This window comes from Colias croceus, chromosome 10 (assembly GCF_905220415.1).
Source record: "Colias croceus chromosome 10, ilColCroc2.1".
NCBI lineage: Eukaryota > Metazoa > Arthropoda > Insecta > Lepidoptera > Pieridae > Colias > Colias croceus.
In genome coordinates, this window is record NC_059546.1 from 873,510 (window position 1) to 895,790 (window position 22,281).

The 22,281-nt window shown below is 34.8% G+C and overlaps 1 protein-coding gene across 1 annotated transcript in view; it reads left to right on the forward strand.

Moving 5' to 3' along the window:
- LOC123694843 (cadherin-87A-like) overlaps positions 1-22,281 on the forward strand; it is a 63,051-nt gene that overhangs the window by 12,484 nt on the left and 28,286 nt on the right. The window contains exons 2-13 of the mRNA XM_045640438.1: positions 7,564-7,632; positions 8,661-8,779; positions 9,475-9,561; positions 15,275-15,406; positions 15,699-15,824; positions 16,801-16,935; positions 17,227-17,419; positions 17,949-18,061; positions 18,365-18,562; positions 19,099-19,251; positions 19,501-19,688; positions 21,733-21,895. Coding sequence (XP_045496394.1) covers positions 7,578-7,632; positions 8,661-8,779; positions 9,475-9,561; positions 15,275-15,406; positions 15,699-15,824; positions 16,801-16,935; positions 17,227-17,419; positions 17,949-18,061; positions 18,365-18,562; positions 19,099-19,251; positions 19,501-19,688; positions 21,733-21,895 — 1,662 coding nt within the window. The 5' untranslated portion in view covers positions 7,564-7,577. The remainder of the gene's footprint in view (positions 1-7,563; positions 7,633-8,660; positions 8,780-9,474; positions 9,562-15,274; positions 15,407-15,698; positions 15,825-16,800; positions 16,936-17,226; positions 17,420-17,948; positions 18,062-18,364; positions 18,563-19,098; positions 19,252-19,500; positions 19,689-21,732; positions 21,896-22,281) is intronic.

The following is a 22,281-nucleotide window of genomic DNA, read 5'->3' on the forward strand; positions in this document are numbered from 1 at the left end:
AATTGTAATAGCGTCCAGAACAATTATCATTATCTGAGTCCTTTTAGGACGGATCAAGCCCTAGATTCCAATACAAATTACGATGTCATGTGAAGTCAATGTATTGAAAAGGTAAATAACATCAATACTGCAATTTCCTATTTGTCTTAGTTAACATCATTTATTTTTACTTGTCTAGTTTTCGACCATGGGCTTGAAATCTAAAATCTTAGCTGAGACTTGAGAGTTACAACGACGTCATAGTTACAACTTAGGTACAACTATCGTATACTAAAATAAATTAAAATATACAATTCCATTACTTTTATCCATTTATAGTGACCTTTTGATGCTTTACGATGTTATCTACATGAAAAGAGTTAATAAGTAACTAGTATTTCTTGTTACATTGACATGATTGTCGTGTAATTTATTCCTAGATAGAAAAATGTCGTATTGAATTATGGTTTGAGAGCTTGCTATATTTTTATGGATCTGTTTTGAATCGGTGAAGTCTAGTTATATTTTCTTTTTGTGGATGTAAATAAAAATACATATCTACGAGATATTTAATTACTTAGGTACTTAAGTTTTTCCCTGAAAAATGGCAAATGCAACATACCTTCCAGATTTTGAAGAGAAACTTCTTTATCGGGGTTGGAAAAAAATTTAGTGTAACATTTTTTCGTTACGCGTGACATTTTTCCGTTACGCGCAATATTTTCTAATCACTACAACGCGTGATTCGACGTATTTTTGTAAAGTTGCATAGTAATAGTAAATTATTTTTTGAAAAATAAGGTCATAAAGAAGTTTCACTTCTTACGTGTGTAGTGTACGCACACCATTTTTTTTAATTAAGCTGTTTACGACGTTACTGTTCTGTGCTCTATTATTTTTGTATATTTTAAATACTTTGTTTATTAATATATTTTTATATCTGAAGAATTGAAGTAAATGCGTAAAGCTGTTTTCCTTATAATCATATTACTTAAAATTAACAATTACATTAGTCATTAGATATAGTGAGATATAACGCAACCAGCTCTCTTACTATACTTCCTTACGCAATCTGTGGTAAAACATAGATTAGTTTTTATTCCTAGCCGGTAACGGAAAAATCTTGTCTTCTCCATACCTGTTAAGCTCCTGCAAGATATTTTCATTTTATGGTGAGAGGGGAAGCGAATGGCGCGAAATGACGGTGGCCTAGTAATTATAAACTTAATTTAGTAATATGCAGTTGAATAGTGAATTAAAGTTGATTGTTAGTTAATTAAATAGGTGAGGATCAATTATGTACGCTATTTTAATTTGTAATAGAAATTATGAGCTCTCTAGTAGGTACAGAGCTTTTTAAGAAGACCTTTTGGATACGCATTTGTTAGAATTAGATGTTTTTGTGGGGGATAATGTTTGTAGGTTCGGAGGATTCTGGTACAACAAAAATGAAACCGTACCTGATTTATTTCCATACAATATAATGAAATAATATAACAGCTTACATAACATCAATTGCTTTTTAGAATCAATAGCGAACGTGATCTCGGGACGAACGAATCGTTTGATTATCACGTATTTTGAATATTTTTGTGACGTCATTCACAGCGCAATTTTCTCCATGAGAATTTTTTACCGTCGACATTCCTTTCTGTAGTAGTAATTTGTTTGTTTTTAATTTTTTTTGTAAATTTTGTTACGTTATGAATATATAAGTACTTATACAAAAAGTATAATCCTACTAATATTATAAATGCGAAAGTTTGTATGGATGTATGGATGTTTGTTACTCTTTCACGTAAAAACTACTGAACCGATTACAATGAAATTTAGCACACATACATATAGAGGGTAACTTAGATTAACACATAGGATAGTTTTTATCCCGGAAATCCCACGGGAACGGGAACTATGCGGGTTTTCCTTTGCAAACGCGGGCGAAGCCGCGGGCGGAAATCTAGTAAATTAATAAAGAAACGTCAATATATATCTATTATTTAAGGTGAATGGAGTATATGGATTGAATCGCCTATAAAAGAAAGTCTCGAAAAAATAAACAAATTTATTGCACATAAAACGTAATCATAAGTGAATTATGAGTAAATTATAAATTATACAAGCAACAGATTTGTAGCATTTTAAAGATGTTAATCCAGAACATTATGCTTATGTTAATTTTGTATTTAATTAATGTAAATGATCAGTTGAGTAATGTTATGCTTAATGTTGTCTTACTTGAGATGAAGTAACATCCATCTAGTTTAAATTATCAATTTGACCTAATGCGATTTACGAAAAATAGGTATCTATATTTAAAATAAATATTAATATTTAATTCTCTTAATATTTATTTCTCATAATTATGCACTACAAAAATACTTTTGCACTTTTTATAAAAAATAAATATATAATAACGTAATATTTTTGCCGTAGGTATTTTTTTTCTGTTACAAGTAGGTAGGTAGTAGTATTAAAAAAAAAGTATTTCGATGATACTTTGTCTTGTTGTTATGTCAAATTTCGAGATCAAGACCTTACAAGTAATAAACCGCAAAAGTTATTTCAAACAAGCCACGAAACCTGCACTAAACCACGTTCAAGTAAAAGTAAATCAAAGTAACTGTAGAAGGTGTCTGGTTAAATTACTTTAACTGTAACCAGTGATGCGGTTACGGCTACCGTGTTCCCATGGCAAGGCAAACGGGATATCCTGGATAAGTTCCGTTGGAATAACTAACTATGTAAAGAGTAAAGACTTGAATTTATAAGAAACTTCAATTTCTTGATTTTTGAAATAAATGCATTCATTGTTCACTCACTCTTTAATAATTATATTTATAGTTACTTTTGGTAAATTTTTGAATTAATCAAAAAAAATTCAATGGGTTTTTATACTCTAAATCGTCTCGGGTACCAAGATTTTCTTGTAGGTATGAAAAATGAATGATACCAATAGATCTAGTTTCATTTATTACTAGCTGTGCACTGCGATTTTACCCGCATTGCTCCGCTCTTGTTGGTCTTAACGTGGCGTGATGAAAACGTGCCTAAAGCCTTCCTCGACAAAGGGGCTATCTCGGAACACCGAAAGATTTTTTTCAAATCAATTAGTATAGATTTTATATGTCCTACGTGTAGTTTAATGTATTTCTGTTGCTTTTAATTCAATGTAAAGTAAATCACGTTTGTCTAGTGTCTACATTGAATAACATAACGCATGCTACGCAGTTTAAGACGCATTATAATAATTAATATGTTATGGAATAACTTAGTTTGTGCATATATAGCGTTAAAACTAGCATAAATTGTTGTCTCATTTTAAACACATTATTTTTTTAATACACCGAAAAAAAAAAATTTATCGAAGCGTTGAGTTTTAAACACTCACACTAGTGAAATTAGAGTTTAGTAATTTGTATACGTGATACTTACACCAGTTTTTAAGGTGTTACTTAATAAGTGTTATAACAATGCCCTCAAATACGAATTTCTTAACACAGATAAAGAAATTTGTAACAAACAATACAGACGAGCGATTTGCACAAACCTTTCGATTTTATTGTTCCCACAGATCTGGTTTATTGCATTTCTTGTTATGTATGAACTCGTTTGAAGAAATAACAAGATATTGCTTGCAAATGTGACTATGATGTTTTTTGTACTATGTACTATCATCTTTCGCAAGGTATGTACATACTTCGGTATATGAGAATTTAATAAATAGTTTAAAAGTCAACGTGTGCCTACTTTAATTATTTTTTATTATTGTAAAGGCTGTCCGTGACTCCGTATAAGAATGAATGCTTTACCTAGGTACTAACTACTAACTACTGTAAGTGCAGATTTACACATTGTGAAAATCGATATAAAATTGGTTCAGCCGTTTCTAATACCTATATAAATTAAATATAACCATGTTATTCGGTAGTTAGTAGCTTTCTTATGATAAAATGAATGATTAATGGCCTCGTGTATTTTTAAAGTTAAATAATAAGAATTTTAACCAAAAATTAAATCCTCGCTTCATAATATTAGTTTAGTTTATCATAAAGCATTATTTACCGTCTCTTACTAAGCAAAACTTAAATTATTTAATCAAGAATTAGCAGCAACATAACTTCAAATAAACTTAAACAAAAAACTATATATCCTATATCAATTAAGTTATCAAACAGAGATGAGATTTGTTATCCAAATAAAACTGATTTCCGTAGAAACTTCTTATCTGGAATATCAACAACAAAGGGTTGTAAAGGGCTTGAGAAGTACATTTTATATTTATTATTAAAAACTTAGGAACCTACTGAGCAAATAAATAAATCCGACTAATAACCGCGAAAGTATGAATGGATGGATGTGGCAAGCAAAGCCGAGTATAGAAAGCTAGTTAAATAATATTTAATCACCATTTTACATCTCGTGAGAGCGATAAATTTGGCCAACTTTATGTCAATTATAAATCGCTAATTGTTTAATTGTGCAAACTAGTTATTTAATGATTTCACCAAGTATTGCCTTGCATGTTTTTATTATTTCGACAAGTATTCATTGGAATTGGAATTGTTGAGTTTTTAGACAAATAATTCTGTAATCTTTTGGTTGGTAATCACACATCTGCATGACTGCATCGTAGGTACAGTGTGTTTTTTTTTTTTATTTTTGGCAAAAACATTAGTTTTCAAGCTCTTTCAGATTAGATAGTTCAGTGTGTTTCTTTTTTTTGTCTAAAACATTAGTTTTCAAGCTCTTTCAGATTAGATAGTTCAGTGTGTTTCTTTTTTTTGTCAAAAACATTAGTTTTCAAGCCTTTTCAGATAAGATAGTTTTAATAAAATATCAAATATTACTTATTAGTTATTACTTACTTACTCCTCTGGCGCTGAAACCCCAAAGTGGGTCTTGGCCTCTGAGACGAGAACTCTCCATCTTCCCCGGTCGCGTATTGCCAAACTGTATACTGACCCAGACGCCCATAGTCTGTATTGAACTACGTCGCGCTCATTGAAAATTGGAGCAAAGTATATACGAGCTCATACCAATCTGAGTAGGTATGCACTTTGCTCGCTTGTATGTAAAGCAAACTGTGACATGCGAATATCTGTAACTACCTATACACTGTGTTTAATAATTTCCCGTATATTTTTGTTATCTGGTTGTGTGTGGTTGTTATACCTATCCGTGACAACAACTTTCCCTAAAACATACCTATTGTGAATTATTTTGGGTTATAACGAAAGAAAACCCGTTGTACGAGTAAGTATTTTGAAAAATTACTATCCTAACCTAACCTAACCTAACCACACCTCTGGACTATATTCCAGAGAAAAGCACACAACACCCTGAGATGGCGGGTGCTTAAAAAAAAAACCTAACCTAACTTTTTTTTTTTCAAGTGGGGAAATCTTGCCTAAGATACCCACGGCTCCCGGGGAAGGAGCCTAACCTAACCTAACCTAACCTAGTATGGACGTCTGGACTCGTATGTATTTTGCTCAAGTATTTTAAAGCAAAATGTATTTCGATTCAGACACGCTCTGAATAGGTAACTATACAGTTTGCTCTTCAACTATAAAGGCAAACTGCGATCGAACTCAGAGCAACCCCGGTCTGGGTCAGTATACAGTTTAGCAATACGCTCCCTGGTCCTGAGCGGTCTCTTGCCAATTATTATTGGCTTGTAGCACGCGCAGGTCCACCTCTACTCGATCAAATATAACTTATAGAACTTAAAACTACATGAATGCATTTTATAAAAAAACAAATATTATTTCGTATCTGGTTTACTTTTACGTTCACTTCATATTCGAGTTTTACATCGCGAACTTATTTAAGACTAGGTTTCAACTTTTATTGTTTGCTAGTCTAGACCTAGTTATTGTAATAAACGTATGTATGTGCATCTTAACCTACATAATACCTATGTAACATTAAGGTACCTTTGCATGCAATTTGTCATAATAAGGTTAATTACCTTTGGGTCAATCATTACAAGGTCTCTATTAATAAATTACCATGAGCTAAAGTCGTTAGCTGGCTAATGATATTAAATAATAATTATGTATATAAATTCTTGACCTCGCAAATATAAGGAGGGTCAGCAATGAATAATAACTTTATTCATTATATTAAAATTGTTGTGTCGCAGCGTTTTTAATCCAACTCCTCCGAAACGGCTTGATCGATTGTGATGAAATTCTTTTGGTTTTAAATACGGTAGGACTGACAATAGGTCCTAATATAAGGTAATACTCATATTTTTGAGGAAGATGTGATTTGTATGTTTGTTATGCATGAACCCGAAAATGGATAAACCATGGAATATTCTTTCACACATAGAAAGCTGCATTATTGTTGAGTGATATAATTTGTAAATAACATAATCAACTAGGAATGTTAGATCAATAATGACATTTATGCTGGCTCAGTAATGATAGGTTTCCGGCCTATGTATGGATCATAGACTTCTCATCTCAATTGATTTATAAATGGCGAAGATCATTGGATTGTATTCTGACGATGACCTTTTGCAACGAGTGACATTCAATTAAAATTATTAATTATGTATATAAAAAATATGTACCTGCATTATTTCAATAAAGTGTAGAAAACAATGAAATTTCCTACTTCGGGAACGAATAAATTTTAGATGTATATTGTATTTGTAGGTACAATGTGTATGTTGGGTGCCTAGTGTAAGAAATCCTATTACTTAAGAAATTAATAATAACGCAATACACAGGTGTCCCACCTGCTCAAAGGTGTATACGCTATGTGTAGACCCCTAACAAGCAACTAGTGTTGCCCAAATGCAAGAACAAGACGAGACTTAGCCAGTCTTGGTCTTGGTCTTGCGCCAATACACCTGGTCTTGGTCTTGGTCTTGGTCTTGCGCCAATACACCTGGTCTTGGTCTTGGTCTTGGTCTTGCGCTCCCAGTCTTGGTCTTGGTCTTGGTCTTGCAGCAAGAGTCTTGCAAGTCTTGCAAAAAGTTTACTTTAAATCTTAGAAAAACGTATTTCAATTGGAACATTGTGAGCTTGAATTAACATAGCCATGGTAAAGATCTAGCAGATTAATAAATAACTGAAGATTTGATAAGAAATTCGAAAATCAAAGTCCTAGCTGCAAGACGCAAGAGTCTTGCAGGCTAAGTCTTGTTCTTGCTCAAGTCTTGCACGGTCAGTCTTGGTCTTGGTCTTGCTAAAAATACGCGGTCTTGTTCTTGGTCTTGGTCTTGCAAAAACGCAAGACCAAGACCAAGACTGCAAGACCAAGACTGAATTTGGACAACACTACAAGCAACCCGCCCAACTTTGCCACCTGCACGTGGGCTATCTTTTAAGATTATATTTTCATTAATAAAATGCTCACATTAGTGAAGCGGTATAATATATGCCGGCTGCGCGAAGATAGAAAACAAAATTTAGCAAACAAAATTTTTTTCGATTAAATATTTTTTACGTGATCAGTGTATGCAAAACTATAAGTCCCTTCACGCTTAGTATAACTACCAATAGTGGGACACCCTGTAGTTATATGAACTTTAAGAACAGTTTATTTACATATTTTATTACTTTGTTACAGATAATAGTTACGACATGGCGATAAGATGGCTTCCGATTGTGCTATGGGCAACTATATTTATTCGACCAGGTAACACTTTTTAAGCTATTACATGTTAATGGTCGATATACACAGTTTTGTAGTGAGGGTATATATATTGAGTTTTTAACGATCAACATGTAGGTAGGTTACCGACATGCTGATCTCTTGAAAAACCTCTCCTAGAGCTGTGGCTGAGGCTGTATAGAAATATGAAATATCAAATCTTCATTTGTTTGTTTGGCCGCACTATTCTCAAGAACTACTGGTCCGATTTGAAAAATTATTTACTTGTTGGATAGCCCATTTATCGAGGGAGGCTATAGGCTTATCATCACGCTAAGACCAACTGAAGCGGATCCACGCGGGCGAAGCGCAGCTAGTATTATATAATTTTTCGGTGTTCAGTATTATTTTGTGTCATATATTCCTCTTAACAAGTTTATGAGGTTTTATGTAGGCTATATTTCTCTTAACAATTGTAACAGCTATGTCAAAAATAGTACCTCTGAACTTTTCTTCGCTCCATACGAACCAGTAACATTAATTAACACAGGCGAGTGCGAACGTTAACACCTACACAATGTGTCCATTGTTAAAATTTGATGAATGTACCAGTAACGGAATCTTATATTGTATGTTATAGTATATTGTAGTTTTAAATTGGAGAATTATTTTGGGCAGAAAGTGTGGCTTTCTCAGCATTGTTTGCTCTTTTTATGATTTAATGCAATTAGGGTTGTATCCTGGTCTCGGTTATGTGAACGGAACTGCGAAATGATGTACCTACATATTATGTTTGTATGTTGTATCGTTGCGAATTTTAGCAAAAAAAAACGCTGTAAACGAGTTAAAATACGAAGTGGTAATTTCTTCGCACGACGACCATCCCGCGATTATACCTTCATTATTAATTTAAGTAATTAACATTTTGTAGTAATAAGTTTAAGTTAACAAAAAAATCTAAACCTAATTGAATACAGCAAAACTACCTCCTCTCTAACTGCCTTTAGACGCCTTCTATTGTAATAATTTTCCCAGTATTTCCGTAATATTAAATACTTGATTAATTATTCCAGGATGTCCCAAAGGCCTGCCAGTATTTGTCCAGGATATGGATAACCTGCCGCTATCAGAGAGCACGCCAGTCGGCGAGGTGGTGTACACTTTGCTGGGAACCGACCCTGAGGGGTTACCTGTAAGTCGAGAATGTTTATAGGATGAAATGAATACCGTATATTGTTACATAGAAATATAGTTTGTTACTTGGTTGAGATAGCTAGGTAATTATTACTTATAATAGAGATGTACAAAGAGCGGCTTTATCGCTCGTCAGAGATGTCTTCCAAGCAACTAAAACAAGGATCTTTGTTTGTTTTGATTTGAGGATAGTAGCATAGTATAGTAGGTAGTTTTTAGTTGGCAGTTTTTATGAATATGGTAAGTAAAGAAATGGAACTGATCATCTATCGAATATTTATTAATCTACATTTATATTGACGCAGGAGTAAAACTGTAAAAGTTGTAAAATCTTTACGATATTATCGCTAATATTAGCGGTATAGAAAAGAAGCAAAGATTCAAACTCAAACCCATTCATGTAGTCTTTCAACTATACTTCTTGTAGGCGTGCGTTTGATCATAAAAAGCCACAAGAAGTATCGTAGAGTACCTTATTAATTTTTTATCGTAAATTATCACCAAAATAACGTGCAGCTGACTGTCTGACATGTGCCATTTACATTAGAATATACACAATACATAAAATATGTTAACTGCTATTACATAGAGTTACTATGTGAATAAGTGACTAAGGTATTCTTATTCATTTTATTTTTTGTTCTCACATTGTGAAAAGATTATTTATTCATGATTGATATCTGTTTTTTTCAGATTAAATATGGTCTAGTGGGAACAGATAAATTTTCTGTGAACACCAAAACTGGAGAGGTCACGCTTGTTCAACCGTTGGACAGAGAGGTATGTTATATTACTGTTATATTTTTATGGTAGGAAAAAATACGAAAGGTAACAAATAAAATTATTATACCTACTAGACAACACTAGAAAATGGATAAATTTAACCCATTTTACAGAACAATTAACATTGAAATAGCAAGAGGTGTTAGGACAATAGCAGTTTGCATTGTATAAAAAACTTTCAACAGTGCAATATATATACAATAATGATTAATAATATTGATGTTGTATCAGTTAATGTATAAAATTATACCATTGTCTTTGAAAGAATATCAAACACTAGAGGTATGAATATGTGTAGGTATACTTAGTTATTGTTAATTTTTAAAATAGGTTATTAATACAAATGCATGTTTTGGCTTAGGTATGTATGTTTGATTCTTAATCAATCAAATGGCAAAACAGATTTAGTTGCGACTTTTAGTATTTATTGACCGGAATGTTATCAAAATTTCAATATTTGATAAAAGACAAATGTTTAATAATTTAATATTATGTGTTCCGTTTGACGTCCGTAGTCCATTATGAGAGAGAGTACATCGCCTTTTTCCCCGTGAAGTCGCTAGATGGTGCTAGTTTTAAGCCCGTCACGTGGTACCGCCGCCAGCGCCGCGAGTGGTGGGGACAAAACTCACCACAGTTCCGGCAAGCCACCAGAAATATCCTCATTGTTGCGTCGTTTTTCAAACCGTACGCAAGTCGTTAGATTATATGTTATTTTAAAATACTGTATTTTAAAATACATATAAGTATTCATAATTTAAATTTAAGTAACAATTTTAAACGAACTTTCGAGATTGAAGTAGAAAGTTCAGTTTTTTATTTTTAAATAGTTTTATAGTTTTATAAAAAGTCCGTTACGTTTCATAGTGAAATGAATATTCAAGTGTTACCTGCGTTATCGTTATTTCAAACGAAGAACGAAATTCGGATTTATATGAAGTATAAATCTGCAACCACGAGCGTGGCATCGCGACCATAGGTCTATAGCGCAGGCCAAGGGCCTACCGAATCGTGTTGAGCGTCTTAACAGTGCGCTTTCTACGTGTTTCCGAGCTGAGTTCTACTTGTTCGGGGTCCAGCGACGACGAGGAACCGCCGCAGCTGTATGGCGCCGCCAGCGCGCGCTCAGCCGCTCGTGTGCAGGTTTGAGATATTGTCTCAACACGGTGAGTCATGTTATTAATAAATTATACGTGATTTACGATGATTTCAATACAAATCTTTCAACGTGAATGGTTATTACTGGATGTTACACGTTAGATAATCCATTTTCACAAATATCGGTTTTAAGATAGTATTAGTTGCCGAAAGCAGATCGGAAACGTGTTTCGATCTTTTGATTTTATTCCTCCTTGAATCGTATTCGCTACGCGGACATTATAAATGTATGTGAATTGTGCCTTCCTTTTCCGAATTGAGGGTAAATATTAAAAAAAAAAAAAAAAAAAAAAAAAAAAACGATTTCTTAATATCGTTAGATTAGAAAATCCATCCGATACGAGTCGAATCAAGTAGAATGAAGTTGCCTATATCTTGTAAGCACAATAGAAATAGGTAAATTATTATTATCAATTTCTTACAAATATATAAATAATAATTTTTGCCTGACGTATTAAATTAGTCCGCGACTCTGTGCCTAATTACTGCTAAATTTAAATGCGATTTCTATTCTCTATACAAATGTTTAAGAATTAATAGAGATGCTTTGAAGGAGATTATTGATAAGTTTAAATTCATATAAAATTCCTCCCGCTGTGGAATGTATTTTTTAACTTACTAATCATGGCATACGCCATCCGCCTATCTGCATACGCAGATAGGCGGATTTGATAAGTTGGTTTAAAACTCGTCACAATCAGTTTTTACCAGTACATTCAATAACCGCTGAGATCGACTTTTTAAGTCGTTTCAAATCATTTCATCAATACAAAAGTTAGAATCAGGGGAAACACCAAAAGAATAAAAAGGGGGGGGGGGAGAGATTTTCAACAAACAAAGCTCAAATTAATCTCATCACCCTCGAATACCATGTAATTCGAAAACCAGCCATAGTTTTCACTTAGAGGTAATAATATTTATTTATTCTTTAACTCGGACATCATATTTTATGTCTTTGGAGATTCAAGCCACTATTGAACATCAGGGGTTCGTCAATCGAACACCATGACTCTATTGTTAATCACCTCTTTTTATAATTAAGAAAAGCAAGTTCTGCAAATACAGAGTAATTTTCAATTTCACACCCACTGTTAACTGTGACATGACATACTCTACTTAAAATTATAATTTTTGTATTTGCGAGGCTATCGACTACCCGTACGTATCGACGCCTCCTATATCCTTGTATCACTATTGAATACCATATCGATATTATAAATACATCATAAACGAAGGTCGATTACTTAAGATAACGTATCAGCCCTTCGGGCTAGCGTCAGCTCATAGAATGTTTGCGACAGTCACAAACTGGACTGCTCAAGAACCAAGGGACTGTGGCCTTTACTTGGTGATCTACGTGGGCAATGATTTGCATTCACCAGAACAGCATGTATACCACATTGAAATGAAATGAAATTATTTATTTTGCAAGAAATGTAAAAAATTTACATATTATGTTATATTGTTTCATTGTTCAGCACAAATCGCCAATTGATTGGCTTGCAGAGACTTTGGAATTGCAATTCAACTCAATTCGAAATAAAGTTCGTCTCTAACCTACTTTGGAATATCAATCCGATAGAATCTATTCTGACACCCGAGCGTTTAAGATTTTCTACGAATGGTTTGGAGCACGGAAGCAAGTTGGAAATAGGCGATGGAAATGGTAAATTGAAAGTGTCAGTGCCTAAAAACAGGCTTAATAGCAGGCAGTTGGTCCCTCAAGCAGGCACACCACCTCTTAGGGTTTCTCAACTTTGCAACCTTCATCACCCTCCGGGGAAGGATGCACTGCCGCATGCTATAGCGCCAAGGGAACGCCTCTCGGGGCTTATTACCTTTGCAACCTTCATCACCCTCCGGGGAAGGATGCACTGGCGCACGCTGCAGCGCTACAGAAACGCCTCACAGGCTTAGCACTTTTGCAACCTCTATCACCCTCCGGGTAAGGATGCACTGGAGCACGCTGCAGCGCTACACGAACGCCCCACGGGCTTATTATTTTTGCAACCTCCATCACCCTCCGGGGATGGATGCAGTGGCGCACGCTGCAGCGGTACAGGACCGCCTCTCAGGCTTTTCATTTTGAAACCTTCATCACCCTCCGGGGTAGGATGCACTTACGCACGCTGTAGCGCCACAGGAACGCCTATCAAGGTTTGTCATCGTTGCAAATTTTATCATCCTCCGGGGAAGGATGTACTGACACACGCCACAGCGCTACAGGAACGCCTCTTAGGGCTAATCAACTTTGAAACCTTTGTCTCCCTCCGGGGAAGAATGAACTGCCGCACTTGTTAAAGATCTAGTTCAAAAACATCTTTTAAAAGCAAGTAAGTGTAAAAACAAGTATATCTACCAGCCGTATCCAATTCACAGGAAAGTCAAAGCATTGAATGAAAGGACCTTGGACCCAGTGTCAAAAAAGTTGGTATGGAAATTGAAATGTTTGCAGTAATAGCTTTCCTAACCTTGACAGTCGAGGTAGTAAGAAAAAATTTCATTCAAAGGCAGAACGAGATCTCTTCGACAAGAGTTATTAGTTTGAACGTTTGAACACTTCACAAGCTGTACAGCTAGGAAGCCGAATCCTCGCGCAATCGCGCCGGCTCCTAATGCAACGTGCTCGAACAGTCGACACAAACATTTCCATTCAGAGGGGAATTCTACAAATAAATTTTAATCACAGCTCAAACAGCTTACGTCATCTCAAGTAAGACAGACTTAAACTTAAACAACCGGCTCTATTGCCTCGAGTTCATTATAATACTACCCAAGTGGAAGAACCGGTCTTTGCACCCAGACCTCAAAAGCCGTGCTACTATCAGGATAAGTCTTCTCAATCGTTCACTGACAAACACGCACAGGTTCAGCACCAACTCAAATACAGAACCTACAGCTGAAAGTCTGGCTCATTTTGGATAGGTCAATCTGTTGTACACCTTGATGGACAGCTTAAAAAAAAAAAAAAAAAAAATAGAAACATACATAGACTGCTGGTAACTACTGACCAGGCTATAAAAGGATGCTAAATGCTTAGCTAAATTATGTATAACTGACGGTTTAGTACACTATTCTTATACATAAAATCAGTCAGTTTGTATTAAAATAAAATTATATAAAAATTTCATCTGATCATTTAAGCAAACATTACCTCAGGGTATTTCCTTAGCTAGAACAAATCTTTCAAAATTACAAATCCGGAAGGCAAGGAAGATTATTCAAGAACTCTTATCGAAATAATTTTCAAATAAATCAGCATAATAATTATTTATCTATGTGATTAATAAAATAAACAAAAAATTGTTTGCATTTATTATCGCGCAGCTATGTGATTACTGTTATTAGCTTTTGGACGTGTTCTCTATTTATTCCTGTTTACATTACAATTCAAAACAATGGGTCGATAGTGAAGACGCGTTTTAACCTCGCATTCCGCATTGGGCTTCAAAACATATTCTTCCACATACTAGCAATTATTATGTAAATATAAATCCAGTTTCAAGGCACATAAGAACGTTTCTTTGCATTTCCAATCCATAAGAGGTTCTCTGACTAATTTGTTTATTACTACACAGCATCCGGTGAGACCAGCTACAGCGGCTATCATAGGTGGCAGGGTAAAGCGAGCTGTTTTCGAGTCGAGGTCGAAATCTGGGTGATGTTACATAGTTATAGTAGCATCATCAATCTATTTGGAAAAATATCTAGTTAATGACATTCTTGCAAAAGTAAACTAGAGAGATGTTTATAAACATTATTATTTAGTATTTACATACAAATTTTTTAAAGAATATAATAAATTCGATCACAAGGTGGGATTCGAACCCCCGTGTTTCCGCCACATGGTGGAATTATTATTATATTGTCGTAGTGTATATAATGCTAATCAAAATAGAAGTCATTAGTAATCACAATCGAGATTTTTCAGCCTACTCAGGTTGAAAGGCATATACTGATTAAAATGTTGACAAGATATAGGTACTTGTAGTATATTTATGATGTATTATGTACCATGTATAAGGTATTGAGACAAATTTTCAATAATTATCAAAGTCATGATTTTATACATTAAGTATATACTTTGTTTATAGGATATTTATAACCTTTTTGGGGCATTACTCTATCACATTGTTGCGTTTTATTTATCAAGCCACCAGGAGATAACAAACAACTCTCTCATAATGGACTACGGACGTCAAACGGAACACATAATATAGAAATTTTACCTGAAAATAAAATTTGTATTATGTTTCCTAAGACGTCCGTAGTCCAGATAAGGTCTTCCTGGTGTTATTTTTGCACCAGTGCTACCGTATCATTTATGAGACGAACAATGAGGATATTTCTGGTGGCTTGCCGGAACTGTGGTGAGTTTTGTCCCCACCACTCGCGGCGCTGGCGGCGGTACCACGTGACGGGCTTAAAACTAGCACCATCTAGCGACTTCACGGGGAAAAAGGCGATGTACTCTCTCTCATAATGGACTACGGACGTCTTAGGAAACATAATACAAATTTTATTTTCAGGTAAAATTTCTATATTATTGCAGAAAGAAGATACAATAAAGTTCCTAGTGGTAATCGAGAGTCTGGACCCAGATGCTGCGATCAACCTGGTACAGACTCAGCCCGTTACCGTCATCGTTCTAGATGAGAACGACAATCCGCCTATATTTAAAAATGTATGTAATTTTATTTAACGTAACGTATAAAAATAATGACTATGTAAAGAGTAGGTAAGTATTTGCGAATTAATTTTTGAAAAGCAAAAAATCATTTCATAAACGACGCTTTTGATGATCTAATTGCGAAGACGACCAAGCAATTATATAAACGTTTCATGAGCAATAAGAAACAATAATAACTATAATATTTTAAATAAAAGAACTACTCTCTCAAACTCAAACAGTGAGGTAACACTTAATATTCAACACTGTACCATATCATTTATAAACATTACAATGTTTTTTCCAGAGTCCCTATGAAGTAGATGTGCCTGAAGACGAAGCAATAGGCACAACAATATTACGGAATATAGAAGTAGAAGATAAAGATTCAGTCGGAGACAGTCTGGAAGTTGGATGTATTGTAAATGAACAGGTAGTTAAAAAGTTAAATAATATATGGTGGAAGTATGAGGACAGAGCTCTGCCTATCGAAGACGTCATGGCAACGTCGCCGAGCACATAATCAAGCAGTTTATGATACAGAAATGTCCAAATGAGCGACGTTGCCAGACCGTCGCCAAGTGTCATAACTACTTCAATTTATTGTATGTATCTCACTTGGCAGCGATGTTGCCATGCCGTCTTAATGAGACAGACCTCTTAGACTGTAGTTCACATGAACCCACCAATGCACTCAAATTTATAATAGCAGGTGTATACACGGTGGAATCGTTAAGTGTACACAGGCGATTATTATTCCGTAACTATTACAGATACCAAGAAACTTTCAACTGATATCGAAAGTACTATTAAAAAATGTAACGAGAAATATCCAATAATTTATTAAACGATTACACCCGGTATAGATTATTAATTAACCGACTTCAAAAAAAAGGAGGAGGTTATCAATTCGGCCGGTATATTTTTTTTTTTTTATGTATGTACACCGATTACTCCGAGGTTTCTGAACCGATTTACGTGATTCTTTTTTTGTTCGATGCGGGATGGTGTCGAATTGGTCCCATACAAATTTTATTCGGATAGGCCCAGTAGTTTTTATTTTATGAGCATTTTTGTCTGTAGGTATTTGTAAATTTTGCAAGTGCAAGTTTGAAGTCGGTTGTTTTTAACGCAGTTATCACTTGTTGACAATAATTTATTCATTAACGGCCTTACTAATAAAAAGTTAAACAATGGATTTCTACCATTTTATACCATAGCTGTGTCCTGATCTTGCTCACATGAAACGTCAATCATAAAAGCAAGACAGGTTATTGCAATAACTAATCCATTGCATAGCGAAACATTTTATTAGTAAGACCGTAAATAAATATTTCACCGGTCATAATAACGATTCATACATAATATTATATTTTTGTAAAACCCTTTAAAAATGTGTTTTTTCTTAGTGGCCCGATGTCTGCGATTATTTCGAAGTAGTGAGCCTGGAATCGACAGCCAATAAGTATACAGGCGCTTTAGTGCTACGAAAACAGTTGGATTATAATGAGAAGCAATTCTATCAGTTTCAATTACAAGCTACGGTGAGTTGATTATTAAAAGTCATTTTAATTATTAGTTATTACCAGTAGTTATTATGTTTTTTTATCAAGATTTGTGAAATAATATTGCAACTGAAATCTGTGTAGACTAAAAAAATATTGCTTCATTAATTTGCTCAATATTTACAATTTTTTATAATATTAGATATTGTATAATTTTACTTAAAACAGATAAATATAATGTTGTAGTTAAAAATATCAACTATACATATTGTCATTATTATTTTCTAGAAAAAATGCAACACATATTTATTTAAACATTTATTATTTCAGGATGGAACACTAAATTCCACAGCACATGTTGAAATAAAAGTAGTAGACGTCCAAAACAGTCCGCCAATTTTCAGCGGATCTCTAAGTGGCAGTCTCTCTGAAGATGCAGCAGTTGGCAGTGTAGCGCTGGTCATCAAAGCCAGAGATGCGGATAGAGCACAGCCCAGGGATGTCAGACTTGAGCTGGTTACCAGTAAGTTGTAGAATTTAGGGAAAAAAAGCATAAAAATTAGGAGGAAGAACTTTCCTGGGTTGGTAGTAGGCTTGGATTTGTCTAGTTTGGTCTACTGGGATATTAAAGAGGTGTCGATGTTCACAATTGCCTGCCAATATTCAGAATAGTCTGTCAATGTTCAGCGGATCTCTAAGTGGCAGTCTCTCTGAAGATGCAGCGGTTGGCAGTGTAGCGCTGGTCATCAAACCCAGAGATGCGGATAGAGCACAGCCCAGGGATGTTAGACTTGAGCTGGTTACCAGTAAGTTTTAGGATTTAAGGAAAAAAGCATAAAAATTAGGAGGAAGAACTTTCCTGGGTTGGTAGAAGGCTTGGGCTTGTCTAGTTTGGTCTACTGGGCTATTAAAAAAGGTGTCGATGTTCACAATTGCCTGCCATTGTTCACAATTACCTGCCAATCTTCAGAATAGTCTGTCAATGTTCAGTGCAATGCAATCAATCATAGAAAGATGACTGTTACTTTATTCGTCTAATTAACTTATTTCAGATCCTCTTGACTTCTTTTGGCTTGACAGCAAAACTGGTGAATTGAAAACAGCAAAGCCTCTAGACAGAGAAGCCTTAGCTGATCCATCGTCACCACTCAATCTTACTGTTCGAGTGAGTACAACATACAACAGAGAGATATTTTTAATAATTTTATTTATATTTATTTTATACTATTGTTCACAAAATATCTCTGAATGTGCGTTATTTGTGATTTACTACTTTTAAATGCAGTTAAAATTTGTCATTAATATCTTGCACATTCACATTATTTTCAAGTGAACAATTATGTATATGTAAGGCATAAATTATGAAATCTTAAAACGAAATGACATTAGCTCTAATCTCAATCAATTATTAACATAAGACAACGTATTAACACAGACATCCATTTCAACAATTTGATATATCTTCCAGGCAAGTGAAATAGTAAACGGTGTGCCCATAATATCAAACCTGACATCCAGCCTAGCAACCGTCACCATAACAATCCGGGATGTGAACGATGAGCCTCCCCGCTTCAACAAGAGAGAGTACAGTGTGGAGATACCGGAGAGCCTTCCTATTGGTACTCCCCTGCCGAATTTGGATATGGTGGTTACGGATACTGATGTGGTTAGTATTTAAATAATAAAGTTATTGAGGACTTCAAAACAAAAATCTGAATTAAAATAAAAAATGTTTTGTTTGCGTAAAAGTAGATTAAAAGTAAAGTAATAAATGTGCGAAATATACTCCTAAAACACATTTTTTTTGATTATACAGTTTTCGATATGGGTATTTAAAATAAACAAATATTTAGAAACACTTATTAATGAAAAAATCGGTACACTTACTCAACCGTGAGATTTCCAAATGCACAAGGCATTCATTGCGTTGCGATTGTGCATTGATGCGACCGTAAACATAGAATGGATAGGGATAGCCAGAAATGAGGGTAGATTTAACTTTACATAAATGAGGGTAGATTTAACTTTACATTTTATTTCTCATCCGTATATGTTATTTATCTACGTTCTTATTCTATTCATTTCTGAAAATAAATGAAATTTGTATATTCAACATGATAGTCATTTTTTTGTGCGAGCTTAATCTGATATTTTGAGATATTTATACTTTCCCATTATTACCATATTTTTAATGTTTCGCAGGGTCTAAACTCAGTATTCAGTCTCCGTCTATCAGACGAGCTTGGAGCATTCATAGTGGAACCCAGCACGGCCACGGGTAGCGCTACTGTAACATTAAGACTGAATTCTAGTCTGGATTATGAAGATCAAAACCAGAGGAAGTTTATTTTAGAGGTGGGTAGTTGAAGTTTTATAATAATTCCTTCATTACAGATATTTTTTTTTGTTTCGGTTTAAATACATTTTCGACGTCTTTTAAAATGTTTTTGTTATTGAATCGAATCTTTAGAATATTCACGAATTTTTAGTTGTTTTGTCGTGTCGCGTGTTTGCTGTAACGCTGTTTTAGATTGAACATTTCGTTCATATATTGCTTTCTTGTACTGTTTAAAGTATTTTTATAATTTTTTTTTTTTAATCTAGGTGATAGCAGAAGAGCTGCACACATCCCCTCGTCTTTCCTCCAAGGCCAGTGTCACGATATCTCTGTGGGACGTGAACGACAACGCGCCGCAGTTCGTGGAGCAGGCGCACGCGGGCAGTGTGCCGGAGGCGGGCGGCGCGGGCGCACGCGTGCTCGCCATACGCGCTACGGATAGAGATACCGGACGGTGAGTGCCAATTATGTCCCAATTATGTCCAATTATGTCCCTGTGCCAATTATGTCCCTGTGGGACGGGACGGCACTTTACAGACTACACATGTGGTACATGTAGGATGCATTTTTGAAGTGAAACTTCTTTATCGGGGTTGGAAAAAAATTTAGTGTAACATTTTTTCGTTACGCGTTACATTTTTCCGTTACGCGCCATCTTTTTCTTATCCCTACCACGCGTGATTCGACGTATTTATGTAAAGTTGCATATAGTAAATTATAATGTCATAAAGTTTCACTTCTTACGTGTGTACACTAGTACACGCACACATTTTTTCAACTGGGCGTGGTTGGCAGAGTACGAAACTGAGGGTAATATCAAAAAACGATGATAGGAATACACGTTGATTTTGATGAAAACTGAAACTGCATCAAGTTTTTCAGAAATCAATATCGATTATGTCAGGTTTCGAACACGTTGATAAAAAAGAACGTGTTTACCGAGAACACGTGTCAGAAGTGAAACTTCTTCGGCAAGATTAAAAAATACCAAAATCGTCACCTAACTCCATGATGTGACGATATTCAGTGGCGTGCCTAGGGTGTAAGGACTGGGCAAGCCCAAATTTTTCGAAGTGTTTGCTGTGTACCCTTTTCTTGCATTAGGTATACACTGTGTTACTAAGTAGGTACCTATGTTCGTTATAAAACTTATAAAAAATGTGAACGGTACGAATCAAATCTTCTAAATCTTCACGCGCGCCCGCAAACAGTTGAGTCAAACGTTTACCATTACAATCATATTAAAATCTATATCTATAAATTATATAAAACTGTATGACATTATATTATAAAATTGTACAGATCATTTATATTCTAATTCAAAACGCCGATCTTTCTGAAGGAAATATTTTATAACATCAGAATAGAAGTAGGTACCTACTTAGGTCATAGGTGATTGTTTTAATTCAATTAACAGCTCTTTCTCAATGACAGTCATTGTTAATTCAGAAAGGCGTTCTTGGCCTTGTGTATTTCTTAAATACGTACCTACCTACCTATGAATTCGATTTAACGCTGAGAAAGCACGCTCCGTGGAAGAACAACTAGCAAGAATCGTAAATACCAAAATATGTGCAAGATTCATCAGAAGGCTTCTTCTAACCAATTCTCATTCATGAAATCGATTAATTCGTAAACATTACAATTAAAATTTGGTTTATGTTACTTACTGCACTAATCGGGAGTTGGTTTTGATAAAGAAATTAATCGTTGTTTTACAGTAAAGTTTAATGATTTTACCTTTCCCCGCTGAGCACAAAGCAAACCATCACAATTTACAATACAATCTGTGTCGCGACACTTATTTTATCACAAAATTCGAAAAACTTAACCTAAATTACACCGGTATAATCACGCGCTAAACCATACTAACAATAATATTCACGACGTTCGTTCGCGCGACGCGCAATCGTAACTATCTTCACACTGTTAAAGCCCGGCTTTGTTGGCCATATAAATTGCTATAGAATTCTATAGATAGGTATGTAGCTACTTCAACGAAATTTCATACGTTAGAAGAGATAAGCGCAAAGCCCGGTAAAAGCCCACGAGTGCAAGCGAGAGAACTATATGTCACTCAAGAAAGACACCGCACTGTTTATACAAAGTACGACTTTATTTAGATAGCAAGAAGGATGAAATTAAAAAGTTTGACTCGAATTCGACATTGTTTGTTGGTGAGTTTTCATTGAATTTCGGAGCAAATTTTGAATTGCTCGTTGCGCGCGAATATTCAAAAGTGAATTTGGGTATTTTCCTGTCTCGTAGCGAATTCCTTAGGCAAGCCGGGCTTTTCGGCTTGTATGAACGTACCGCCACTGACGATATTGCTGTGATGATATGCGCATTTAGAGTAAAATTTCAAGTTGTAATGCGCCTAAAGAAGTTTCACTTCAAAAACACTATATTATTACACCAATCGTTAATGTTTCCGAGAAATAAATCCTGAAAATAACTTAACTCCCTGCATAATTTTAATATCAAAATCTATCACACAGGTTCGGTACAGAAGGCATCGTATACCAGCTGTCAGGCAATGGGGCAGATCTATTCCACGTTGACAATAGAAGTGGGGTGATTTCTGTTGCCCCTTGCCCCACGCCGGGCACGCCCCCGTGCTTAGACTACGAAACAAGGAAGGACTATTTCTTGCAATACAAGGTAAGAAAGAAATATAAAATTACGATTTTTTAATGATATTTTTGTATTTGAAATTCTTATCGTCTATACTCTATGTTTATTTTAAGAATTCATAACCTTAAAAGCTCCTGTCCTCTGTTATAAAAAAAAATATATAATTGTCGGGTCAATATTTTACGTTAAACTTTCTTAAGGAATTAAATCATGCTATCTTTTGTAAATTTCTACAAAATATTTCACTGTGTTCAGAACGAAATACCTAGCTTACTTTTGACATATACTGACCAAACCTCAAACTATAAAAATTAACTTATTCAATTAGAAAAATTTTAATTGAATTTAGTTTCACCATTTAACACCGATTCCGAATGCAGTTTATACGGGGGAAAACCGGCAAGAAACTCCAT